We start from the raw sequence: 25,538 nt of genomic DNA on the forward strand, positions 1-25,538 counted from the left end.
TATAAATATATGTCCTGCTATGCATGTACAGTGAGGGGAGAACCTCATTACGACCGCCAGGGTTGAGGTGGCGGTTGGACTGCCACTAATGTGACGGGCTGTCCGCCACATTATGACCCCAGCGGTAGTGCTGCGGGCGGACCACCATAGAGCCACTTTTTGTTGACATGACGGTGTGTCGGTTCTAATCCACCAGAGCAGTGCTGCAAGCAGTGCAGCCCTGGGGATTACGACCTCCTTCTCCGCCAGCGGTTTCATGCTAGTAACCCCGCCATGAAAAGACTGGTGGTGACGGGGTGCAGGATGCCCCAGCGGGCCCCTGCACTGCCCATGCACTTGGCATGGGCAGTGCAGGGGCCCCCCTGGCGAGCCCTGTTGCAATGTTCACTGTCTGCTCTGCAGACAGTGAACACTGTGATGGGTGCTGCTGCATTCTACGCACTACAGCATTGCCACCGGCTCTATTTTGAGCAGGAGACAGTACTATTAGCAGTTTCCTGCTGTGTTTAAGCCCTCTGACTCAGCCGGAAACTCGTAATGGGCCCGGCGGGAAGGCTGCCAAACTGGCGGTAACCTACCTATCGGGATCTCGCCAGACGGGCTTTTCCACCCACCGAAGTCATAATAAGGCCCTTAGTCTCTTGTGAATAAATTGATATCAGGTGCAAACAAAAACATCTGACATGCATGTCAGTTGGGTACAAGCAGGGATAGGTTCTACTCTCTCTCATATATTGCACTAGTCAAAGAAATTTCAGCAAGGAAAACAACCAGCAATAGAATTGCTAGTTCCTTTCAAAGAGAATTATCCTTCAGTGAGAAGAGAAAATTGCCTCCGAAACCTGGAGCGCTGTCCACTCTATTTCATCCAGAACAGGGCATATATACACTGGCATCTCACTTTGTATGTGGCAACGAAGGCGAATGCAAGCAGTGACTGCAGCTGCATGAGAAACATATCCAGTAGTGTGGCCTTCTTTTGAGCAAGGAAGCATGCAGCATGGAATGCTGGTGGACCAGATATACTCAAACACAGGGATCACTTCTTTCTTGTAATCTCTTCCATTCTTTTCCTCTCTTGCCCCGCCCCTTCTCTCTCCATAGCCAATCATCTTTGTTTCTGACAGATCAAACAGCAATAAGGAGATTGGCGGTGACGAGGTCGACGACCAGACAAAGAAGACGGAGGATAAAAAAGAGAAAAAAGAGGAGGTTTCTGTACTTTCTGGCATGAAGTCAGTGGGTCCGGTGGTTTCCGGCATGGCTCTCTGATTTAGTAGAGAAAGTGTCACCATATTCCTGAGTGTCAATGGGGCACTACTTAGTTTAGTCCTGGCCTTAAGTTCTAGAAAATATTGTTATCCAGTGAGTCATCTTGTAACCCAAGATAGTCCAACAGAAGAGGAAACTAGCACCATGTATTTCACATTGACCATTTCTACTGTATGCAGCAACTAATTGGATAGCTAATTAACTGGAAAATACTGATCTGGGGACCCGTAAATGGAGCACAAGGCATTACAGTAAGACATGGAGCCGGCAGCCTGTTTGTGTATAATAATGCACATACTTGTGCTTTTTAAGCAATTTACCTTGCTCTTTGTCTGCAGATAAAAGGCTTCATTACGAGGCTGGCGGTCTTCAGTCCACCACCCTTGCGGTGGCGGTCAGGACTGCCGCTGCTGTGGCGGTCCGACTGCCACATAAAGACTCTAGCAGGAGGGTTCTGCCAGCACCACCAGGATCTATGATCCCAACGGGTTGGCGGTGGACAGATAGTAATCTGCCACGGCAGCGCTGCATGCAGCATTGCCCTGCGGATTATGACCTCGATCTGCACCAACCTTTTCATGGATGTTTCACCGCTATGGAAAGACTGGTGGAGAACAGGTGCAGGGGGCCACAGGTGGCCCCTGCACTGCTCATGCTTCGGGCATGGGCAGTGCAGGAGTCCCCCTGCCCAGCACCATTGCAATGTTCACTGTCTGCCTTGCACACAGTGAACATTCCGAGGGTGCTGGAGCAGTTAAATGTTATTAGTGGATTCATCGATTCAGATGAAATGAACAGAACTTTATATGGACTAAGTTTTGGTCCACAAGCCGCAATACTGGAGGTAGTTTAGTGAAGCGGGGCAACTGTGTTTGGCAGTGAGTAGGGCATCTTCAGTCTGGATCAAGGGTGCCACATGCCCCCCTTCCTGTTCGCTCTTACTTCATAATTTTGGCCCTTATACTTGAAGTCTTGCTTGAGCATACCAGTTTTTAGGTGTTTCCCCAACAGTGAGGGATTGGACAGATCATTCATTAATCACCAAAGGGAGTTCCATTTCCAGAACCTGTACTATCTGGAACCTGCCCCTAGTGTTTAGAAATTGATTTGCAGTTGGTGGATAGTCAGTGTGGAATGGTATTGCACGAACTGAGGTTCTTGGTTAGTCCACAGTGGGAACCACCTGCCTTTAGATTTCGTAGACCCTTCGTTCTGAAGTCCTTGTGCATGTACAATTAATGTTATTCTGTCCTCCATCTAGAATGTGGACATACAGGGGACTTGTGAAGCCTGAAAGGATATCTCACTTCAGAGCTGAACTAAATTCAGGCGGTGTAGCCACTATTAGAATATCCCAATAAATGGAGGTTTTGAGAAAAGACTATGCTGAAGTGTTTGAGATGATGATTGCTGAAATGAGAAGAGGTGGGTTGAAGTTTCCACTTTGAAGTTATAGTTCTGTAAAAATAAAGCGGTAATTCGGCATGACAAGACTGATATTAAAGATACAACCCAAAAGCCAATATATGGTGCGTTAAATCAGAAAGAATATGGGAAGTCAGTCGACAGTGAAGTTTGAGAATGGTGATTCAAAATTTTCCTTTGTGTCATTGCAGACCCCTGTGGCCAACAAAGACAATGAGAGCGAAGAGGAGAATCAGTTCAAGAAAATCTTTCAGCAGATTGCAGGAGAAGTGAGTACTACTGCTCCATCCCGCCTATTGTGCAATAGTAGCCAGTAGCTTTTGGAAATCCCATCCAACTTCTTGTATAATGATAGTGGTGGTATCCAGGAGTTTTTGTCCCTAAATGAACAGTGACATTTTGCATCTCCCATTGGATCAGTAAATGAAACAGAAAAAGAAAAAAATGCGGTTAATAAAAAGAAATATGGGAAAGATTTTTTTTTTATAAATAAGATGGCAAAAACAACAGGGCAGAAGCGACATGGAAGGGTTTCAGTGGACTAGAAGCAACACAGGAGGTGCTGGGGGAACATTACAGGAAGCGTGAGTAGGGCGAAGCAACACGGAGGGTAATGGTGGAGAAAATCAAACTGGTGTGAGAGAGCAAAGTGAAGTGTGGGGGGAGCAAACGAGTGAGAGAGAGAACAATGTTGGGCAGCATAGGAAGAAACACACAGCAGAGAAAGCTACATAGGAAAGAAACACCTGAAGGTAAGCGCATGACAGAAGGTGGCACGTGTCGCTCCTTCTCGCACACGGATGCAACATAGGAGTGAGAAGAAGGGAAGCACACTAGGTAGACAGGTGGAAAACACATGCCATCCTGTGAAGTTTATAAAACAGGAGAACTAGGGAGACCGCTGGAAAACACAAACAATCTTGTAGAGTGCTTAAAACAAAAGAAAAAAAGTTGTACCCTAACAGTGAGCATTGAAAGGACACAAGTAAATTAGTACTGGTCCGGAGTAGGGAGAGACAAAAGACCGACAATGCAAGCCATCAAATAAAAAGCGTGCAAATGACAATGACAGTAAAGTCAACCAGCGTTAAGCAGTGTGCAGGCTACAAGCCTCTCTATGTCCACAATATGTCTTGGCAGCCAGGCGACTGTATTGTGTTGTAGGCTTGACCTAATAATTGGACACTTTGAACCCTATTTACTGTCCATGACTTCCAGTCCCTGGCCATCCACTTCTTCCTCAGTAGCAAATACGAGGTTTTGAGGGACTAACGGTGGACCAAGGGGACAGCCTTTTGATGTTTTTTGAGGGGGTCAAAAAGTGGAAAAGTACCTCTTCTTTTGTCACTTGTTAAACTAATGTTTATGCAAACTATCGGGAGGAGGAGAATTTTCGGACCAATCTACAAACCATTTTTGGAGTCACAAAAACTTTAAATTGATAAATCGCAGGTTTTGCAAACAGAAACATACAGACTGCAGTACAAGAGCCACACTGAGAGCTGTCCATGTCTTTTAGGCTTGGAAAATGCACTTTGCAACCTATAAATTATTGGAAAAGGATTGTGTGATGGGCATCCTCCTTTTCTTTTGATTCAGTATGCAGTGTATCAATGGTTTGCAATGCAATTGCGGACACAAACCATTGATCTATTACCTTCTCATGAAAGGGGATGGTATGACTTTTGCTGAGAAACAGCTTCCACCTTTCTCATGGTGGCTTCTGGCACTGGGAGGAGCAGACAGTAGTTCAACAAAAGAGCAGTCCAGTGGACCTTTGTATGGCCCCCAGCACCGACTTATTAAATGATAATTAATTATAATTTTTTAAAGCAGCCCCTGTTCTTCATTAACTCTATGTTCGACCTTATTTACGTTAAGGGGTTCCGCCTACTTTCCCTGTTTATGGTCATCCAAGCCTCCTTCATAGTTACAAAAAAGTCAATGGACTGTAAGATTACATTTCAACCAGAATGGTAAATCCTAGCAAAACGCAGTAACTCATAAAAACCTGATTGGAATTGATAGTTAATCACAAACACTGGAAAACATAGGTTTACAAAATTCTGACACAGTGGAATCAAGTATATCAGTCATATGTTATGGGCCCAATGAATCTGCCTGTCACTTGGTTTAGAGATAGCGTTTTCAGGTTCTGTGAAAGTGGATATTTCCTGATCTGGTGGTTGTAGCTCAGCGTGAGAAGGGTAAATCTCTGTGTGGAAGGAGGGCAGTCTGTGAATAGGCCCTCTGGGGAAATTCAGGTGTGACCAAAAGACATACACTAGGACCAAAATTAAGGGCCTCATTTACAAGGCCCTTGTACCACCGGAGCATCACTATTTGTGGCTTAACGCAGCCTTGTAAATATGGCCCCTTCACACGCATCACTGAGCGTGGAAGGGGCGTGCAATGGGTGTTGCTGTGGGCATTCCACTGCAACACCCATTGCATTTTGATACTGCCTCATATTTATGAGGAATCATAAACCCCAGGCAGTGCCAAAAACTAACTCCCCCTCAGGGGTGGCATTAGAATGGCGCAAAAAGGAGAAATACCTGCATTTTGCAGCACACAAAGAAAGAGCAACACGCCATGAATGATTGTTTATGTGCGGGAAGGTGTCCCTTCCTGCACATAAACAATCACTAAATAATAACAATTTGCTACCTCTGCTACTTCTATGTGTGATGCAGCTAAATATAACACCAGAGCTGGTGGAAACACAGAAGTGCGTCGTATTTTTGTAAATACGGCGCATCCATACGTTTCTGAAGTGACGCAGAGCAGCACTGCCAATTTTGGCACAGCGCTGTGCTACGCCTCTTTCTTGTAAATGAGGCACTAAGATCTTTATAACTTTAGTGATTCTTGGTTATGTATAGGCCAACCGGGTGCTGGACCTCAATGCCACAGTGAAGGGTCATGGGACCTTAAACCGCGGCAGGTGGATACCTGGAAATGGTCACGGAAGAGGGGGCGAAGGTAAATAAAAATCAGGAATCAAAAGTTGGCAGAGGAAGGGAATGTTCTCATTGGCCAGAATTATCTGTCAGCTTCCCTGCAGTAGAAGGTAGGTTGCTTTTTAGAAGCTCTACTGAAGGTTAGGGTTTCTTGTTGCATCTTGTCCACATCTCTGCAGTTCTTGGGTTTGACAAGAGCTTCTTAACATCCAAGGTCCGCAACCTCAGGGCAGTCCAATAGGATTTCAGCACGCCATCATGCTTAGTCTCAGCCTTGAGGAAATGGGCAGCATACAACTCCACATTCAAGGAACAAAAAAGCAGGATTCATGCAGGTCTCTGTTGGTGCACTGTTCAACAAACCAGAATGAGGCACCACCTTATATTCCCAGTCTTTTCAGCAATTAGGCAGCAGTCCTTTCACGGCTGATGCACATACATTCTCAAAGTTTGCAAACACAACCAACTAGGTTTGGGCACTTCTTTCCTCTTCAGATGAGATGGAGAGTAGAGCAGGCCCTTCCCTTCGCTAAGCATACACTATAGGGATTTGTGCAAATGTGATAGGTGAAGGTATAATCTCCAAGATCCTTCCCTGCAGGGAAACCTTGTGCATTCCCCAGGTACACCAAAGAGTATCACAACCAGTCATCTGTGATGACTTTAAATAACAATGCACATACAGTTCCTGACCATAAACATTCATTAAAACAAACACCAGTAATGGTGCTGGTTGCAACAGGTCACTGAACATAATTTGTATATCAATAACTCTAGGAATCACCCTTGTGCAGAGGTACTGCACAACAGAAACTATAACATGGTGTTGAGAGCCTGAGGAGTCCAGGTTGGGTTCTCCCCAATCTAAGGGCACACCAAGGGTGTAACTGAGTAGCACAAGTACTACATTTTGTCTTTAAGGGTACATCACAATGAGCCAAAAAAGCAGAAATGTAAGTGAAGGGACCCTCCAATACAAAGTTTAAATTGTCAGATTGGAGAAACTACACAAATGTCACGGTGTGTTTGCCCTTACCTGCCCTAAGAAGATCATTTTGTCCTTTTGAAAACCCCCAAATGGAATTAAAAAAAAAATTGGCATCATGTAAATCAGTTAGACCTAAGCTAAGCATGGCATTTCATTCATTCCTGTCTTGCTTGAGCACTCGTGTCAAAGCACTATTCAAAATGTTACTGCAAGAGTACTCAAACATGGACATTACCATTGGGGGCTGTGTGTGTGTGTGTGTGTGTGTGTGTGTGTGTGTGTGTGTGTGTGTGTGTGTGTGTGTGTGTGTGTGTGTGTGTGTGTGTGTGTGTGTGTGTGTGTGTGTGTGTGTGTGTGTGTGTGTGTGTGTGTGTGTGTGTGTGTGTGATATATCGGCTGCAAAAGGATAAATTGAATGTGCCTCTTGCAGTTGACTGAGCAACTTTCAATCTACAATACTTATTTAGTTCTGTGTAGCTTCATCTTAATTCGCTTCGTGATGATAGTTATGGATAACAGTCCTTTGTTTCTTTCTTTGGGCAGGATATGGATATCAGTGCTGATGAGCTCAGGGCTGTCCTCAAAGGAGTGCTCAACAAACGTGAGTGTGGTTCCCCGATTTGTTTCCCACCATTCAAGGTACTAATGTATGAGAATGTACCTATTGCAGTATGAGTAAGGTCATTATGTTGTTGTCATTAAAGAGAAAATAAGATCTATAATAGTAAACAAATCTTAATGCTATTCTGTGCAGTAGATTTGACAATAAAAATATCTGTTCATAGCTCCCCTGATGTGGGTAGAAAAGATTCTGAGACCAAGCGGTTGTTTAAAGTTGGGTGGAAGTAAGGCATCCTGCAAAAATCTGAAAATGCACCTTTTGTTTAACTCACAGAACCCAACCTCATTCAGCAGTGGGGGAAACGCTTGATTTCAGATGCCCCAATGAGGGGGGCCTTCCAACTCTGGTTTTTACTGTTGACCACGGAGATGAAATGCTTGATCACAATAAAAGCTGCAATGTTTCTTTAAAAGACTAGGCTGCCTTATCATGTCAGGACCAGCCCGCATTACCTTCTCACTGAAGGTGCTCCCTCCGTCCCAGCATGGACCTCCTCCATTCTTAATAAGTTGCTTATCTTCAGCACATGAATAGACCTCCATGAACCACAAAAGGTGTTTTTTGCATAACACTTATATTTTTTAAAATGTCTTTGTTATCTTTGACTGAGCCAGGTTAACACTGGCAAGACCTCTGAATGTCAAATTTGTTAGAAAGCACAATACTAAAGCATTATGTTTAACTACACACGATAGGGTGGAATGTTTCAACTGTAAGGAAGACAAATGTAGTCCATAATGGCAGAATTCATGAGCCTCTGATCAAAGAGATTCTTGTATTCTTTGAGGAAACCACGAGCCAGTTCAGGATGAAGACTGTCCTGGATTATTTTATGTCCCCTTGCATTGAAGAACTCCTGTCTGGGTCCCAGGGAGGCAGCTGGCGCTCGCCCACTAAGTGGAACTCATCTCTTCATTGCTCTGCTCAGCTGCCATCCTCACCATTTTGGGTGATAAAAGAATATTTTAAGATAGAATACACAATTGAATTGTTTGAGCCCTAAGTGATCATTTATAAGAAACTTTTCCTTTTGTGCTCCCTCCTGCAGACTCAAGCCATCTATGAATACTTGCTGCATGAATTCTAGGAATTAACACACTCACACTTAGAGGGAAGAAACATGCTCAGATGTACATGTCTAGAGCCCACACGAATAGAAGGCCCAACTCACAGCATGTGCACAATCTATACATCATAGACTTACCCATAAATTCTGCTTAGAATCAGAGATTTTGGGTGAATTACAAAGTTGTAACTCTCAGAAATCAAATGTGAATTGTGACATTTTAGGAATATATCAACTAGCCTGTGTGCACTCTGTGGATTTTCTGCATGGAGAATTATCCACAGACCTTCATATGATACAAATTCCAGTTGAGTTACCTTTGTAGAAATGTACAAAAGTAAAAAAATGTCTTTGTCTTTTTCTCTACGAGAATATTACTTTCCCCATTGTGAAAACTCTTACCGTACAACCACATAAAATATGCATCTTTTCCTTTCCTAATCTAGAAAGCACTAATGCCTGGAGCTTGTGGGAGTAGTATTGTGTCCATTTTTAGGATAGGAAACATCCAGCACAATTTTTTTGAATATTCACTAGCATATACGTTTGTGTGTCTGCACTGCGTTTTGCATGCCCACCCACCCATCAGAAAACCTTATCTACTCTACATTAAAATGAAATGCTTGCTATCTGACCCCATTGTGACATCTACTAAGGATATTCTGAATTATCAACTAAGAATCATGAATGAACTTTACAATAGCCCATGTGCAATTTAAACCACATCTAAAGCCCAGATTTATTATATGCTTGCGTGACCTCACGGAAGAAGCATGGTTACCCAAAACCAGTCGTTTACCACAAGCGATGCTTTAAAAGTGCCAGAGCTACGTATCTTGTGAGCAGCAGTAACACAAGAATGATTATTTACCAGTAATCGTCATTACTGTAGGTCCTACTCATCCGCGACCCTGTCCTTATGTCATGAGGTTATCCCTTATCTGCACAGGAAACAAAAAAGGAAACACTTCTTCGCCCTACCCATCCTCCAGGTCAGCCATAAAACCACCTACCAATAGAAGAACATCTTGACATACCAAGCACAAAAAGGCCTGAACCGGGAGGGCCTTTTTCTGCACCCTCGTCTTCCTTGGGGAAGGGGAAGAAGGCAACCTCACCGCAGAGGAGGAAGAAGAGGAAGCAGTAGAGCTGGGGTAACAATGGCGCCTCTAAGCAGTATGCTTCACCATCATAGAGCGGGGTCCAACCGATACCAAAAAATGATACAATCACCAACAACAGTGCCCAAGCATCAGCACCTCTTATAACGCCGTCACAATAACCAAATAGTTGATTCACCACTTGCCCCGCCCAGGAATGTGGAAGCAGCAACCCCCCCAGAAAACATAACCGCTATAAAAGAGGCGGGCCCAAATGCTGGTGAGGGATCCCGCAGAACACAGTCACCTGCTCTAAAAACGAAGTGGAAACGCTTCAGCAAACCCAATGTATGCCCTGACAACGCCCAGGAGAAATGCCAAGGTAACCTCCCAACCGGCTCCCACCACCACAAGGGCAATGAAACGGGTCGCTGCCACCCAGGACATTACTGAGCGTCAACCGTCCCATGCACACGGACAGAGCACTCTGGGCAGGCACAGGTCCAGCAGGAGCCTCCAGTCACCACCCAGTCAACGCCGAGACATTCATGCTGCCAGCATGGGGGGCCAGTGCAGCCCAGCTGTCTCTTGCCGCTCCCACGGAGGTCTCAGGGTCACCTAGAGACCCGCAAAAGGGGAGCCCTGCAACAAGACGGAGGCAAAGGCTGGCAGTCACCTCAGCGTCACCTGTTAGCTCCGTTCCAGAAAGGAAACAAAACAGAACGTCATCCTATTGGTAGGTGGTTTTATGCCTGACCTGGAGGGTGGGTGGGGCTAAGGAGTGTTTCCTGTTTTGTTTCGGATAGGGGATAACCCCATGAGGTAAGGATTGGGTCGAGGATGAGGGACGTAGCGGTAATGGCTGCACATTCTGCAATGTAAGATTGTTGACATCTCATTATTGGCCACCCTTTTCTAAGCAATGACATGTACTCCTGTTAGTTGCAAAACGTTTTAGTTCTCTACATCCAAACTTTGCACCACATATTTACATAATCTTGTCTGTGAAAAACCCATATTTGCAGTGCCTTTCAGTGATTTCTTTTTCTGATTGACTTGCTTTTTCTCCGCTTAACTGAGCATTACTACCAAGGTGAGTGGAACTCTAGTTATTATTACTAGTGAGCACAGTTGTTGTTTTGTGATGGCCCCTAAGTGTCACCCGCCATATATGGTGTTGTAATGTCAGATATACTGCCTGCAGGGTTGAGTTGTGGTGAGTTGAAGGTACTTATAAAGGGCCTCGCAGGGCAAGACATCTCGACGTGTTGTGCACGCTAGCAAAGGAACTTTTTTTTTGCACATCTGCCCTTTGACCCATATAGTGAACTGTTCAAAGGGTTAAGGGGTTGCTCTACTTGCAAATGGTGCTCTTTGCGTAGACAGATCTTTACTACCAGTTAGATTAAATTGTTAATATTATAGTACAATCCCCTGAGCAGCTTGTGGTAGTTTGCAGCAGTTTTCTTGTGCTGCAAGCCTAGAGTATCAGTGTGAACAAATTTCAGATTAAATATGTTTGTTGTGCAAAAAACTTGAATTTGAAAGATCTACATTTTGAATTTGAAGTTGTTACTATGTTAATTTCTTCTAACTAGTCACGTGCCAGGGTCAGTCAACAAAGGTAGTTCTGTCGAAGGCCACTGCAAGTTTGAAGTGACTTCTGATATGTGTTGCTTTCTTCTGTTAATCCAGATAAAGACTTGAAGGTGGAAGAGTTCACGCTGGACTCCTGCCGCAGTATGATCGCACTCATGGACGTATCCTTCTTAAGCCATGTCTAAAACACCAGAGGGAGTGGGAGGTGCCCTATGCCCGACGTTTGACCTCGCGTGTGACAGAAGAAGGGCCAGGGATGGGTTAGTCCAGCATCTGAAGTAAGAGGGTGCCTCGGCCAGGGTCAGGTTTCCAAGAGACATGGTGACAGAACAGCTGCCCAGTATAGAGTAGCTGGACTGCCGCTGCGTCTGGCAGAATTAACTCCATGAAGCACTGCCAAAGAAATGATGACAGAACTTTCGGGAAGGTGTAAGCATAATAGCACATACTTGCATGGTAGAGCGATCACAAGGTGGACATTTACAACATATCCCCACTTAAGGCGTCATTGCAATTTGAGGGCCACTGGTGAATTTCTGATAAAGTGTCTCTACCAAAGTTGCTCCTCCCTTGGTAATTATGGCTACTTAGGTAGAGAAAACTCAACAATAAATATAATGGATCTTCAACCGCGTACTTGTAGAAGGTTGGAAGTCTGCCAACAATGGCTGACTAAAAATCTGCAGCCTGAACACTAATGTAAGCTGTTTAGCGGTTTGAGCAATACTCATGTTCTGTGGAAATTGAGGCTTGTATGGTACGTGGGGTTATTTATGTAGCGAGTGATCTATGAAAAAGTAAGATCATGCCACGTTAGCTGGAAGTAGAAATGTAGAACTAGGTGAGACAACATTGGCTGGCATACCTGGACAATGCACTTTGTGAAATCATGCATCCTACCAAAGAAACTACACAGTGCTCAAAAATACTCCAATATTATTCCAATTGCAATAGAAAAAGCATCATACTATCATACTGCAAAACTGTGTTAGTTATTCCAGCAACCTTGTTCCCAGTGTCCAAACATTGCCCTCTAGTGGTTGGTACTGGACACTTTGCCAAGTCTATCCTAATCCTGAGGCCAACGGCACATGCACAGTACCCCCATTGGTATTGTCACTACTTTTCTTCAGTCTACATCAACCCTGAGTTACAGCTTTGGTTGATTTGTATCAGCTCTCTGGGGTCGAGTGATAAAAAATGAGAATACACACAAAATCATAGGTTTACACAGCATTTGTATAGCATTACTGAATGCTTGGAAGCCATAAAACGTACAGGTATAGGAGGAACAGCAACAGACCAGGTTTGTAAAGCTCAAATATTATTTCCTTTTTTTCTCCACATGAAAAAGTATTGCATGTGAAGTACAACCTTCATCAGTGACACCCCATCAATGTAGGTGCCTATGTTATTTCCCACCCAAGTGTGCAACTCATGCATACCATTAGCAGGTGTAACTTTCTGTGTATTCATACAGGGAAATGCATTAAAAATGTCAGTGGCACACACTTATGGCTAATTCCAACAGTCATGACAGGCCTTCCCCTCAAATTCCTTCAAGGATGCCCATCTCGATCCCACAACTACAATAGCAGAGAATTAATCTGCCATGCAGGTTTTCTTTTTGCAATAAGTGTCATCTGCAGTTTCTGATTCCCTGAACATGTTTCTGACATTTGAGGGTGCAGATGTAAGTCTGGTCCATCCAATGATTTCCTTAGATACACAAAAGGTTTTAATAACTCAGCCCTCAGTCTTTGAAAGGTGTGCCCCTCCATTAAACATCCTGAGCACCATTATGCCATGATCGAAAGTATAGAATTTAAAAGAATCCGATGGTAGGCGCATGTAGGTTCAACAATAATACATAAAATAATGAAAATAATGTAAAGGTGTACGTTACTAATACTCCCAAGGAAAAACATTTCAAGAGAAAGTACATCTTATCTACAATGTTTACACCATCCTTGACTTTATGAATTGACTTGGCAAAATACTTCACTCAGGATGTCCTCAGAGAGGGAAGTGATTGTTCTGCTGCAAAGCTGGAGTGGAAAACCTGGATATTTTATGACGACTGGCTAGGCCTCACAGTCAGTCACTGAGTGGTTTACTGTTTGAAATACCCCGCTTGACTGACTCCGGGGAGAATATGTTCCAGGAAATGAAGTGTATAGAAGTCTTCCTTGTTTGCTGCACTATAGAATGTCTACTTGTCTGCCTGCCTGCTTGAGCACTGTAGAGTGTTGTCTCACGCTCAGTCTTGAACGGCTGGTTCTGTACTTTCCTCCGGGCCTGGTGGTGCATTCTCCTGCTGGCCCACAGAGCAAAAGAGGACAAGGTGTTGCAAAAGAACCCCCATTGTGACCTTGTCTCCTGTAAGTAGAGGCTGCAAAATGCCCAGAGACAAAGGATTTGTCACCTTACTTGAAGAATCCCAGTGGATTGTTTTGGACTGAAACATTGTTGCAGACCCTAAAGCACAGTTGTAGGAACCCTCCTGCGACTTGGAAGAGCAGAGTGGAGTAGGGCCACCCGCTCTCAAGTTTTATGTTTCTCCAAGATAGCTACGAGAATTTGTACAAAATGTTTGGCTTAGGAAAATATGTTATTTCAAGAGTATTGGGCCAACCCACCAGGCAAATACACAAAAGATGCAGTCTCTGCATCTTTATCATTGCTGGCAAGAAATCTGTAGGTTAAAATTAAAAGTATAAGACCTGCTTGATTTTTAAAGCAAAATAATTTCCTTAAAATGATATCCCAGCAAGCAGTCAAGATCTGTTCTGAAACCTGTCTTTTGCACAATGGAATTGCAAAGTATTGAGTCAAAAACGGTTTCAGTGACCAACCTCTTAATCAAATACAACAGATATATATTACTAGGTCAGCCCATATAAATCTGACCTACCTCGACCTGTTCATAATGTTGGCTGTGACAATTACCTTAACTTAACATTGCTTACAGAGCAGATGTGCTGTTCTAGCTCCAGTCTCACAAAATGGGGCGATAGAGCCAGCTTGAGAGTCCAGATAATGGTAATTGTCAAGATAGTTGTCAGGTCAACCTAGTGGTAATGAGCGATCACCTTGTTAAGGGTGAATCGGGGAGACCTATAGTGGTCTAATAACAATTTACAAATGTTTTAAGACATCTGGCTAGCTCTCCACTTTATAACATGCACATAAATGTAAACATAACACATAAAATAGAACAAATAACTGGTGCATTCCTAAGATGTTTTCGCTGCTGTTAAGCTACTTTATTTTTACGGCATTTGATAGATATTTGTAAATGTCTTTAGAACTAGAAATATCAGATTCTGAGCAGATCATGTAATGATCCAGTTTTTTTAAACTTTCTCTTTTTCCAGACTGTTTAATACTAAAGAGATCAAATTTAAAATGTCTTTACTAGATATGAGCAACAGTTTTGCTCTGACAGCAACCATCACATCCGTGAGCCCACAACACGTCACCATTTGAACGCCCTGCTTTATCGTTATTAAAAACAGCATACTTTCATTTTTAGTTTTGGAGAAGATAGTCTTTCCTCAGTCTTACTGTAGCTATTTCATGATATGGTGTGTTTTGCCATACATTGTTTGTTCTGCCAAGGTATGACCTATAAATGAACAAATTGCTATGTTTCACTATATATATATATATGTATATATGTTCGATGGCATGTGTAGCTGCAGATACACATGCTGTGCACTGTTCCTGCCATCTAGTGTTGGGTTTGGAGTGTTAAAAGTTGTTTTTCTTCTAAGAAGTCTTTTCGAGTCACAGGACTGAGTGACTCCTCCCTTTCGGCTCCATTGCGCATGGGCGTCGACTCCATCTTAGATTGTTTTCTTTCCGCCATCGGTTTCGGACGTGTTCCTCTTCGCTCCGTATTTCGAATTGGAAAAGTTAGCTAAGTATGGAAAAATTCATCGGTATTGTTCTTGCTCGGTACCGGTTTAGTTTAGTGTATCGGCACCGACATCAAGACCGCATCGGCAGCCCTTCGGGGCTTCCATTCTTCATCGAGGCCTGGTCGCCCAACCACACCCGTCGTCCAACACTAATGGACCGGACCCCCTTCCGTTTCTGTCCTAAGTGTCACGCCAAGTATCCTTATACAGACCAGCACCGGGTCTGTAACCTGTGTTTGTCGCCCAAACACAGAGAGGATACTTGTGAAGCTTGCCGAGTGTTTTGATCGAAGAAAACCTTGAGAGATCGACGTGCTAGAAGACTACAAATGGCGTTGAAGCCGAAAGATCTCAACGTCGAGGAGGAAGAAAGAATTTCCATCCAGGAAACAGACTCGGATGAATCCGATGGTGAGCGACCCTCGACGGTGCAACAAACTGTGAGTAAACCTGCCCCATCCCAAACCCAGGATCACACCAAAAGATTCAAGGCCACGGGGACGCCACCGCCAACAGGCCATGGCTAAACCCACAGAAAGGAACGTGTCCGAATCACATCAGCATTGAAAAAGGCCAAAGATTTGCCGAAGACTTCCGTCTCCGGTCGAGATTCCGGCACAGAAAAAATTCGGCATCGAGTTGTCGAATCAGACAAGCCTCAAAAAAGCTCCTCGGAACCGAAAAAGACAATAACATTAGGTATTTCAGTACCGAAAAAAACGGCTTTGGAGCCGAAACGGTCATCATACACTGAGGAGCAAGGCCTCTCGTTGCAGCTCAAGGAAAGGCACAGATTTGAGCAAGATCTGGATGTAGAGGAACCTGACCAGACGCAACAAAGGTTACAAATCCAGAAGGATACAGGGAAAATACAGACCATCCCTCCACTCAAATCTAAAAGAAAACTAGCCTTTCAAGAATCAGAAATGCAACCTAAAGCCAAAGTGGTTAGAGACAAGTCACCACCACTACAGGTCTCACCACAACCATCCCCACTACATTCTCCACAATTGTCACCAGTGGGTACACCTACAATGCAGTCACCCACACATACTGGGATGACCCAAGATGATGCTGATGCCTGGGATCTGTACGATCCACCTGTATCGGACAACAGCCCAGAGTGTTACCCAACCAAACCTTCACCACCAGAGGACAGTACAGCATATACGCAAGTACTAGCCAGGGCAGCTATGTTCCACAACGTAACAATGCACTCTGAACCAGTAGAGGATGACTTCCTTTTTAACACTCTGGCTTCCACTCACGCATCCTATCAAAGCCTGCCAATGCTACCGGGCATGCTCAAGCACGCACAACAGGTCTCCCAAGAGCCTGTAAAGGGGAGAGCTATCACGCCGAGGGTCGAAAAGAAATATAAACCACCCCCGTCAGACCCAGTGTTTATAACGCAACAGCTCACTCCGGACTCAGTGGTTGTGGGGGCTGCTATAAAAAGGGCGAACTCACAATCATCAGGGGATGCCCCATCACCTGATAAAGAGAGTCGAAAGTTCAACGCAGCGGGTGGCATCACAAGCAGCCAATCAATGGCGAATTGCAAATACGCAAGCCCTACTTGCACGCTACGACAGGGCACCCTGGGATGAAATGCAAGACATCATCCAGCATTTGCCCAAGGAACACCAAAAACATGCCCAACAAGTAGTTGAGGAAGGACAGGCCATGTCAAACAATCAAATAAGGTCTGCATTAGACTCTGCAGATACAGCAGCACGGACTGTCAGCACAGCTGTAACAATCCAAAGGCATGCATGGTTGCGAAGTTCTGGATTCAAACCAGAAATACAACAGGCGGTACTAAAAATGCCGTTTAACCAACATCAGTTGTTTGGGCCGGAAGTCCATACCGCCATCAAGAAGATGAAAAAAGACAGAGACACGGCCAAAGCCATGGGCGCGCTCTACTCCCCACAATACAGAGGCACTTTTAGGAAACCACAATTTAGAGGGGGGTTTCGACAACAGACATCTGAATCATCCACCTCCCAAACAAAACCCACCTACCAGTCACAATAAAGAGGGGGGTTTCGTGGTTCCTATAGAGGACAATTCCCAAGGGGAAGAGGGAAATTCCAGCCCACCAAACCAAGTCCTAGCAAACAGTGACTTCAATGTCACACTACCCCAACACTTGTCACCAGTGGGGGGAGGCTAACCAAATACTACCACAATTGGACACACATTACCACAGACACGTGGGTCCTATCAATTATCCAACATGGTTATTGCATAGAATTCACAACATTCCCTTCGGATGTTCCACCAAAACCACACAGATTGTCTCCACAACACTTAGACCTATTACATATAGAGGTCCAAGCACTGCTACAAAAACAAGCCATAGAGCTAGTACCCTATCACCAGAAAGGAACAGGCATTTACTCCCTGTATTTACTTATTCCAAAAAAGGACAAAACATTAAGGCCTATCTTAGGTCTCAGAACACTGAATCTCTTCATCAGATCAGATCATTTCCACATGGTAACACTTCAGGATGTAGTTCCCTTTCTAAAAAAAGGGGAATACATGACAACACTGGATCTCAAGGATGCGTATTTCCACATACCCATCCATCCATCTCACAGGAAATACCTCAGGTTTGTAATACAAGGCAAACATTATCAATTCAAAGTGCTACCGTTCGGAATAACAACAGCCCCCAGAGTATTTACAAAATGCCTAGCCGTAGTAGCAGCTCATATAAGGAGACAGCACATGCACGTATTCCCATATTTAGACGATTGGCTAATAAAAGCCAACATTCAGCAACAATGTCAGTTTCAAACGCAATATGTCATAGATACTCTACACAAGCTAGGGTTTTCTATAAATTACCAAAAATCACATCTACAACCATCCCACATACAACAATACTTGGGAGCTACACTCAACACACAAAAAGCAATTGCCACTCCAAGTCCACAATGAGTTCAGTCGTTCCAAAATGTAAGATCAGGCATGCAACCAACCCAACAATACACAGTAAGGTTAGTGATGAAACTATTAGGCATGATCTCCTCATGCATAGCTATTGTCCCAAACGCAAGACTACACATGCAGCCCTTACAGCAGTGCCTAGCAAAACAATGGACGCAGGCACATGGTCAACTCCAAGATCTAGTGTTGAAAGACCGCCAAACACACTCTTCGCTTCAATGGTGGAACCCTGTAAATTAAAACAAAGGGCACCTTTTCAAGACCCAGTACCTCACATCATTATCACAACAGACGCTTCCATGATTGGGTGGGGAGCACACCTCAACAATCACAGCATACAAGGTCAATGGGACAATCAACAAAAACTACTTCACATAAATCACTTGGAACTGCTAGCGGTATTTCTAGCATTAAAAGCGTTTCAACCACTTCTAGCCCACAAACACATTCTTGTCAAAACAGACAATATGACAACAATGTATTATCTAAACAAACTGGGGGGGACACACTCGTCACAGCTGTGTCTCTTAGCACAAAAAATTTGGCATTGGGCAATTCACAGCAGCATTCGCCTGAAAGCACAATACATACCAGGCATTCAAAATCACTTGGCCGACAATCTCAGTTGAGATCAACAGCAGACTCACGAATGGGAAATACATCATCAGATTCTACAAGACCACTACTACCGCTGGGGGACACCAAACATAGATCTATTTACAACTAAAGAAAACGCAAAATGCCAAAACTTCGCGTCCAGGTACCCACACCCTCAGTCCAAGGGCAATGCTCTATGGATAAGCTGGTCAGGGATATTTGCTTACGCTTTTCCCTCCTCCCGCTCTTTCCTTATGTGGTCAACAAACTAAGTCAAAACAAACTCAAACTAATACTTATAGCACCAACGTGCGCTTGCCAACCGTGGTACACCACACTGTTGGACCTATCTGTGGTACCCCACATCAAACTACCAAACAGACCAGATCTGTTAACACAACACAAACAACAAATCAGACACCCGAATCCAGCATCGCTTAACCTAGCAATCTGGCTCCTGAAGTCTTAGAATTTGGATATCTAAACCTTTCTAAAGAATGTATGGAGGTCATTAAACAAGTAAGAAACCCCACAACCAGACATTGTTACGCTAACAAATGGAAAAGATTTGTTTGTTACTGCCAGGCTAATAGATTACGCCATTAGACGCCGCCACACAAAACATTGTAAGTTACTTACTACACATACAAAAATCCAATCTAGCCTTCACTTCCATTAAAATACATCTCACTGCAATATCTGCTTATCTGCAGATTAAACATACATAATCCTTTTTTAGAATTCCAGTTATTAAAGCCTTTAAGGAAGGACTAAAAAGAATCATACCCCCAAGGACACCACCAGTGCCTTTGTGGAATCTTAATATTGTGTTAACACGACTCATGGGCCCACCATTTGAACCCATGCATTCTTGTTATATCCAATTTTTAACTTGGAAAGTAGCCTTTCCAATACCCATCACTTCACTTAGACGAGTCAGCGAAATACAGGCGTTTACTATTCAAGAACCCTTTATACATATACATAAACATAAGGTGGTTCTCCGTACAAATCGACAATTCTTACCAAAAGACATATCACTGTTTCATCTAAATCAAACGGTAGAACTCCCAGTCTTCTTCCCACAGCCAGACTCAGTAGCAGAAAGGGCATTACATATGTTAGACATTAAAAGAGCTCTAATGTATTACATTGACAGAACAAAACAGTTTCGAAAAACAAAACAATTGTTCGTAGCATTCCAAAAACCACATGCAGGTAACCCCATATACAAACAGGGCATTGCCAGATGGATTGTTAAATGCATACAAACCTGCTACCTAAAAGCTAAAAGAGAATTACCCATTACTCCAAGAGCACACTCCACTAGAACGAAAGGCGCCACAATGGCTTTTCTTTGTAATATACCAATGACAGAAATTTGTAAGGCAGCCACTTGGTCTACGCCTCATACATTCACTAAGCATTACGGTGTAGATGTGTTAGCAACACAACAAGCCACAGTAGGACAGGCTGTACTAAGAACATTATTTCAGACAACTTCAACTCCTACAGGGTAACCACCGCTTTTGGGGAGATTACTGCTTTGTAGTCTATGCACAGCATGTGTATCTGCAGCTACACATGCCATCGACCGGAAAATGTCACTTACGCAGTGTACATCTGTTCGTGGCATGTTGCGCTGCAGATTCATATGCACCCACCCTCCTCCCTGGGAGCCTGTAGCCGTTTTAGTTGAATTGAAATTGTATATATGTAAATAATTTTGATTTAATACTCTTTGTACATACACATTTACTCCGTTGCATGGGCACCTCTAGTATCCTTACTTTAACAACTTCTACCTCACCCTCTGCGGGGAAAACAATCTAAGATGGAGTCGACGCCCATGCGCAATGGAGCCGAAAGGGAGGAGTCACTCGATCCCGTGACTCGAAAAGACATCTTCGAAGAAAAACAACTTGTAACACTCCAAGCCCAACACTAGACTGTTCCAGTGCGCAGCATGTGAATCTGCAGTGCAACATGCCACGAACAGATGTACACTGGGTAAGTGACATTTTCCATATATGTGTGTAAATGTGTATGTTTCCATAGGAAGAGCATTTTTTTGCTGATAACTTTGGCACAGTTTGACAGACCTTCACAAAACTGTAAAAACAAGCTCATAATCTTTCAAGGAACGTTTTGCACCAATTTGTCAAGCAGGGACCAAGAAAAAGGGAGAGGGGATCCCATACTGGTGATTTCCATTTGATTTCTGCTCTCCAATACAGAAAAAGACTGAATGAAATTACACAAAATTGCAAATTGTTAAAACTTGTGTGCGTTTGTAGTTTGGTGTAAATGTGTCTAGCTATGTTCAGTCAATTAGTGCTTAAAGAGATGCTCAGGTTGGACTTGAAGAAGTAAAACATTTAGGTATATCTGCACATTTGGTCCTGAGGGTGTTTTTAAAACATAGGGTCAATAGAGCTTTTTCTTCCTTCAGCATTTCTCACTACCATTACAACCATATCAAACATGCCTACGCTACCCCTCATAAATCAGGCAGTACCCCCTAGACATAAGGCAGGGCATTTCCAATGCAATCCTATGAGCAAGGCAGCATTCACAGCAGTGAGAAACCAAATAGGCTGTTTGTCACTACCACAACAGGCCCCACAACCAGGCACAGGTCCTGCCTTCTATATAAATAGCACCCTGCCCATAGGGCTAGCTAAGGCCTACCTTAGGGGTGACTTACATGTAGTAAAAGGGGAGTTCTGGGCTTGGCTATTAAAGTTAGATGCCAGGTCCCTGTGGCAGTAAACTGAGCATGCAGACCCTGTGCTAGGAGGCCTGAGACAGGTTTGAAAGGCTACTTCTGTGGGTGGCGCAAGCAGGGCTGCTGGCCCATTCGTAGCATTTAATTAACAGACCCTGGGTATAGGGATACCACCGTAAATGTGCCAGTTAGGTGTAAGCCAATCATACCAACCATAGAAGGGAGAGCACCTGCACTTTAGCACTGTTTAGCAGTGATAAAGTGCTCAGAGTCCTAGAGCCAACAGCAAGAGGTCAGAAAAAATAGGAGGAAGGAGGCAACAAGTTTGGGGATGACCCTGCAAAAAGGGCCAGGTCCAACACAGTACCGTAATACTCTAACGGCCTCAATACCTAACTATAATATAATTCTAATCTTTGGGGTTTTCAATGCATATATATGCTCACACACATATAGTTGAACATTATTTTAATACCTAATGTCCAATCTCAAAACTTTGGAAACTTAAAACCAGAATTGAAAAAGTAATTTGGCTGCTAGTGAATGCATGCCTAAATTTCAAAACCCTGTGATTAACCCACAAAGCACCCCATCAGTCGTGGTCAAGAGGAATTTAGACAGAATCTCCATGGACTTCACAGAAAATGGGTGCTGGATCACCCCTTGTCTGCATTATGTTTCCAATTCTTGACTTTCCTTTTACAAATAAAATTTAGCATGAGTTAGTTAATTGGTTCCATATGGGCAAATGTAGACTACAATCTGCAGAAAACACTGATTCATAAATTCAAGCAATCTTGCAACACTGACAACGAGACCAGAAAGGTAAACCACTACAACCTGGCTGCCAGCAGCAACTTTCTAGAGACTCTGAGACTGTCTCTACCGAACCTTGATAAACATCTTCAACACCAGAGAAATTAATAAATGATCCCTTTAGCCACTCATTTGACTGGCCATCTCACACATACTATTAAGATATTTCATGTATTCTTCTTCCCCATCCCTGCACCTCCAATGTACTTATTCCGTAAGTCTGCCACATGCTTCCTTTCCACTTCTGCTGGATATTCCTAATTCTGAAATGGTTGTTTTCAAAGTCAAAATAGTGAACTGGGGAACATTATCAGCAAATAATATTATTGGACTAGAGCATAGATTTATCCAGGATTACATTGTTGTCTGTTCAGTATGAATCTTGGAAATTATGTTTATTATGTTAACTTCCTCCTTAACCTAATCCTGCCACAGACAGATGGTACTGGGAAGCTAAACCTGCAGGAGTTCCACCACCTCTGGAAAAAGCTCAAGCAATGGCAGGTAACGTTTTACGATGCATCCCACTCTACTGCTAGGTCATGTTCAGGGTATTCATGCGATAGCTTGGTCTTCTGTTGGAATGAAAAATGTGGAAAGAGGACAAAAAACTGTGTACAAGCTGTCCCAGAGGTAAATGACTTGATACATATTGTAAGTGTTTTAACTGAGCTCTCACACACCCTTGCATGTAAATCCCCACATAGGCCGACAAAGACTTCTTGGAAGCACTGGTGCTCTACCTTTGCATAAGATCCAGAATTTCCCAAGATTTACTCTCAAACAAGAGCTAGCGGTGTAGTTGTCAATGGTTCAAAAAGCACTACCGTTTAGAAAATACTTTAAGGTCCAAAACACACAGTGCAGTAAACATTAAAAATAAAATAGACATTTTAAATTTATTAAAAGTGAAAAGTAAACCCTGTAACATAAGCATGATAATCACGTGTTCACTATTCGCCACTTGAAAGGATTTAAAATCGTGAAAATCAGGTTATATCACCATTTTCAAATAGAGATGATGCCGCTAATCCTTGACAAAGTAGGATGAAGGAACCACACTGGCAATCTAATGGAAATGGGAAAATGTTAGAAAAGCTTCTGCTACTAAGTATCTTTTTTAGTATGACCAGAGTAAAAATGTAAACTGAGTCTGGTGCTGCAGACTCAGCTGCAAAGGAAAAGTGACCTTTACAAATAGAAACCTACTTGGAAATTGTCTTCTTCAGTAGTTGAAATAAGGAGCTAGGAGATCTACAAATGTAGCAATGTCAATAAAGGGGAAGATGTGATGATTTTCTGCAAATCTTGCAAATGCAGACAGCTAGGTGTGGATCAAGAGATTGTGGTTTCGGGTATCCAGTGAGGAAAAAGTGCAATGGTAAAGGTTGCAGGAAACAGCTCAGGATAGCAAGCATGTGCATGTTTCCTGCTTCTTTAACACTAGTATGACTGTTGATGTTTTAAAAAACAGTGCACTGCAAAATTGTTACGGAAAAAGAAAAAAAAGATAGGTGGCTTTTGCTTCACGGTTATAGGTACTTCCAAACTGGGATGTCTGGTTGCACCTATTGAAAATGTCAATTTTAGCTTTGCAGATGGAAATGCTAGCCTTTCTATCCCTCAATCCCTAAACCATCCCTTGATTTTTTTTTTGTATGGGTGATCTAGACTTGAAATAGCGCATTCCAGCCCCCCGGTACAAAATAGAAATTTAACAACATTATTTACAGTGGTTCCTTTGACTTGGTTAGGCCGTGCCAAAATGAAGTCTCTTTATTGAATGCTTGCAAACCTTTGCACTAAACCACCCGATTAACTCCTGTGAGAAAAGGACCAGGAAGATCAATTAATGAGGCACTCTAACCTCTTAACAGGCAAGCTGACCAGTCTTTTTAATCAAGATCTTGTCTTCTTACACCCAACTTTGAAATCATGTTGTATAACCCATTTCATCATATAGTCCAAAACAGTTGGCGCTTCCCTGCCTTTTAAGAAGAGATTGAATTACCCCTCGTCTGCCTGCATTTGCCCTGTACTGTAACATGTAACAAAGTTTATTATTTAGAGTTTAAAGTCAGTGTCTTTCAATTTATTTAGGCAAGCATTTTCCCAAAATCCTGAATTATGAGTCTGGAAATGGTCTGGAAAAATATGAGATAAGCCTGCTTAGTGCTGGCCTAGCACACATGGAACATGGAGTAGTCTATAAGGATACTGCTCTGCCAGCTTATAATAAGCAAGCAGTTCTAGCTAGGAGCTTGTCTCGGCCCATCACAGGGCTTGATCAGTCCTAAAAGACCCAGCCAGCTGAGTTGGTGGTTGTCCAAGCTAGGAAGGAGCCATCCTTAGCCCACCAGGATCTCCCACTTACCCATAATGCACCACCTCAGCCAGCCAGAAGGCCACTCCGTCCTGCTACGAGGGAACTTACACCTTTCTAAAACCCTCCCCAACCTGAAATAACTCCATACCAAGCTATAAGCCTTCTACCAGATCACACAAACTGTTGAAAAGCCTGCCCCTGTTCCTTATATCTGACTTTGACTTACCAGAAGCCTACATCACTCTCTGGGATGATCACCCTTGGGAAGATCACACCCACCTTTCAGCATCCCATACCAGCCCTGCACTAGTCTGCTAACTTGACATACCTGAGCTTCCCAGTGACTATCACAGCCCATCTGACACCCACTACAGTGCACCAAAGTAGTGCAAGCCTTCCATCAGTCTGCCCTAGGTTGCCTTGCCAACATCTCACCTTGCCTCTAATTGATGTCTCACAAGTCAAGGTACTATGATGCTGTTTATAACAAACAGAATTATAAACATGTTCAATATCATGTGTAGCAGATATTTCTGCATTATACAATCACTCTAGCAGATAGAGAGCAGTGTAGTTTTTCATGTCTGCCCACCACAGAAGTACCATGCATGTTACTGAATTAGGAATGTCATCTAGGTTAGTGTGTATGCCACATGTTTACTGTATGCAGTGCATCTTATGGCGTGGAACAAAACAGTGCCATATGCTCAAGTAAGACCACCCCAGCTGGTGATCCCTACTACAGATCTTCCCAATTCTATCCCTTGGGCAACTTCCCTGTTTCACCACAATCACAGACTCGACATTGGCAAAGAAAACACCGGGGAAGAATGCAGATGACAGTTCACACAGAGCACTACCATATTCCCTTGATAGCTGCAGTGTAGAAGGAGATGTTGTACTCTTCAGTCCTGCTTCTCTCTGGTGCCCTCAAAGATACCAAGGGACATATTTACAAGCCCTATGGCGCAGCACAGCAAGTGCATTGGTGTGCTGCCCTACCATCGGGAAAGGGTAGAAATGCACCATATCTACAAGTTGAGGTGGATTTCTTTCCTCCCCCCTGGCGCTGGGGCACAAATTGCAGCCATGCACCAACACAGGCAGCTTTGCACCATGGTGCAACATGCCTGCGTTGTGGGAATGATTTTT

At 43.5% G+C, this 25,538-nt stretch overlaps 1 protein-coding gene across 1 annotated transcript in view; it reads left to right on the top strand.

The window, feature by feature from the left end:
* The window catches only part of CAPN3 (calpain 3), a 333,505-nt gene that overhangs the window by 284,522 nt on the left and 23,445 nt on the right, over window positions 1-25,538 (top strand). Inside the window, exons 16-20 of the mRNA XM_069208784.1 lie at window positions 1,105-1,212; window positions 2,889-2,966; window positions 7,192-7,249; window positions 11,132-11,196; window positions 22,496-22,564. Of these exons, the coding sequence (XP_069064885.1) occupies window positions 1,105-1,212; window positions 2,889-2,966; window positions 7,192-7,249; window positions 11,132-11,196; window positions 22,496-22,564 (378 nt within the window). The remainder of the gene's footprint in view (window positions 1-1,104; window positions 1,213-2,888; window positions 2,967-7,191; window positions 7,250-11,131; window positions 11,197-22,495; window positions 22,565-25,538) is intronic.

Source organism: Pleurodeles waltl, chromosome 9 (assembly GCF_031143425.1).
Source record: "Pleurodeles waltl isolate 20211129_DDA chromosome 9, aPleWal1.hap1.20221129, whole genome shotgun sequence".
Classification (NCBI taxonomy): Eukaryota; Metazoa; Chordata; class Amphibia; order Caudata; family Salamandridae; genus Pleurodeles; species Pleurodeles waltl.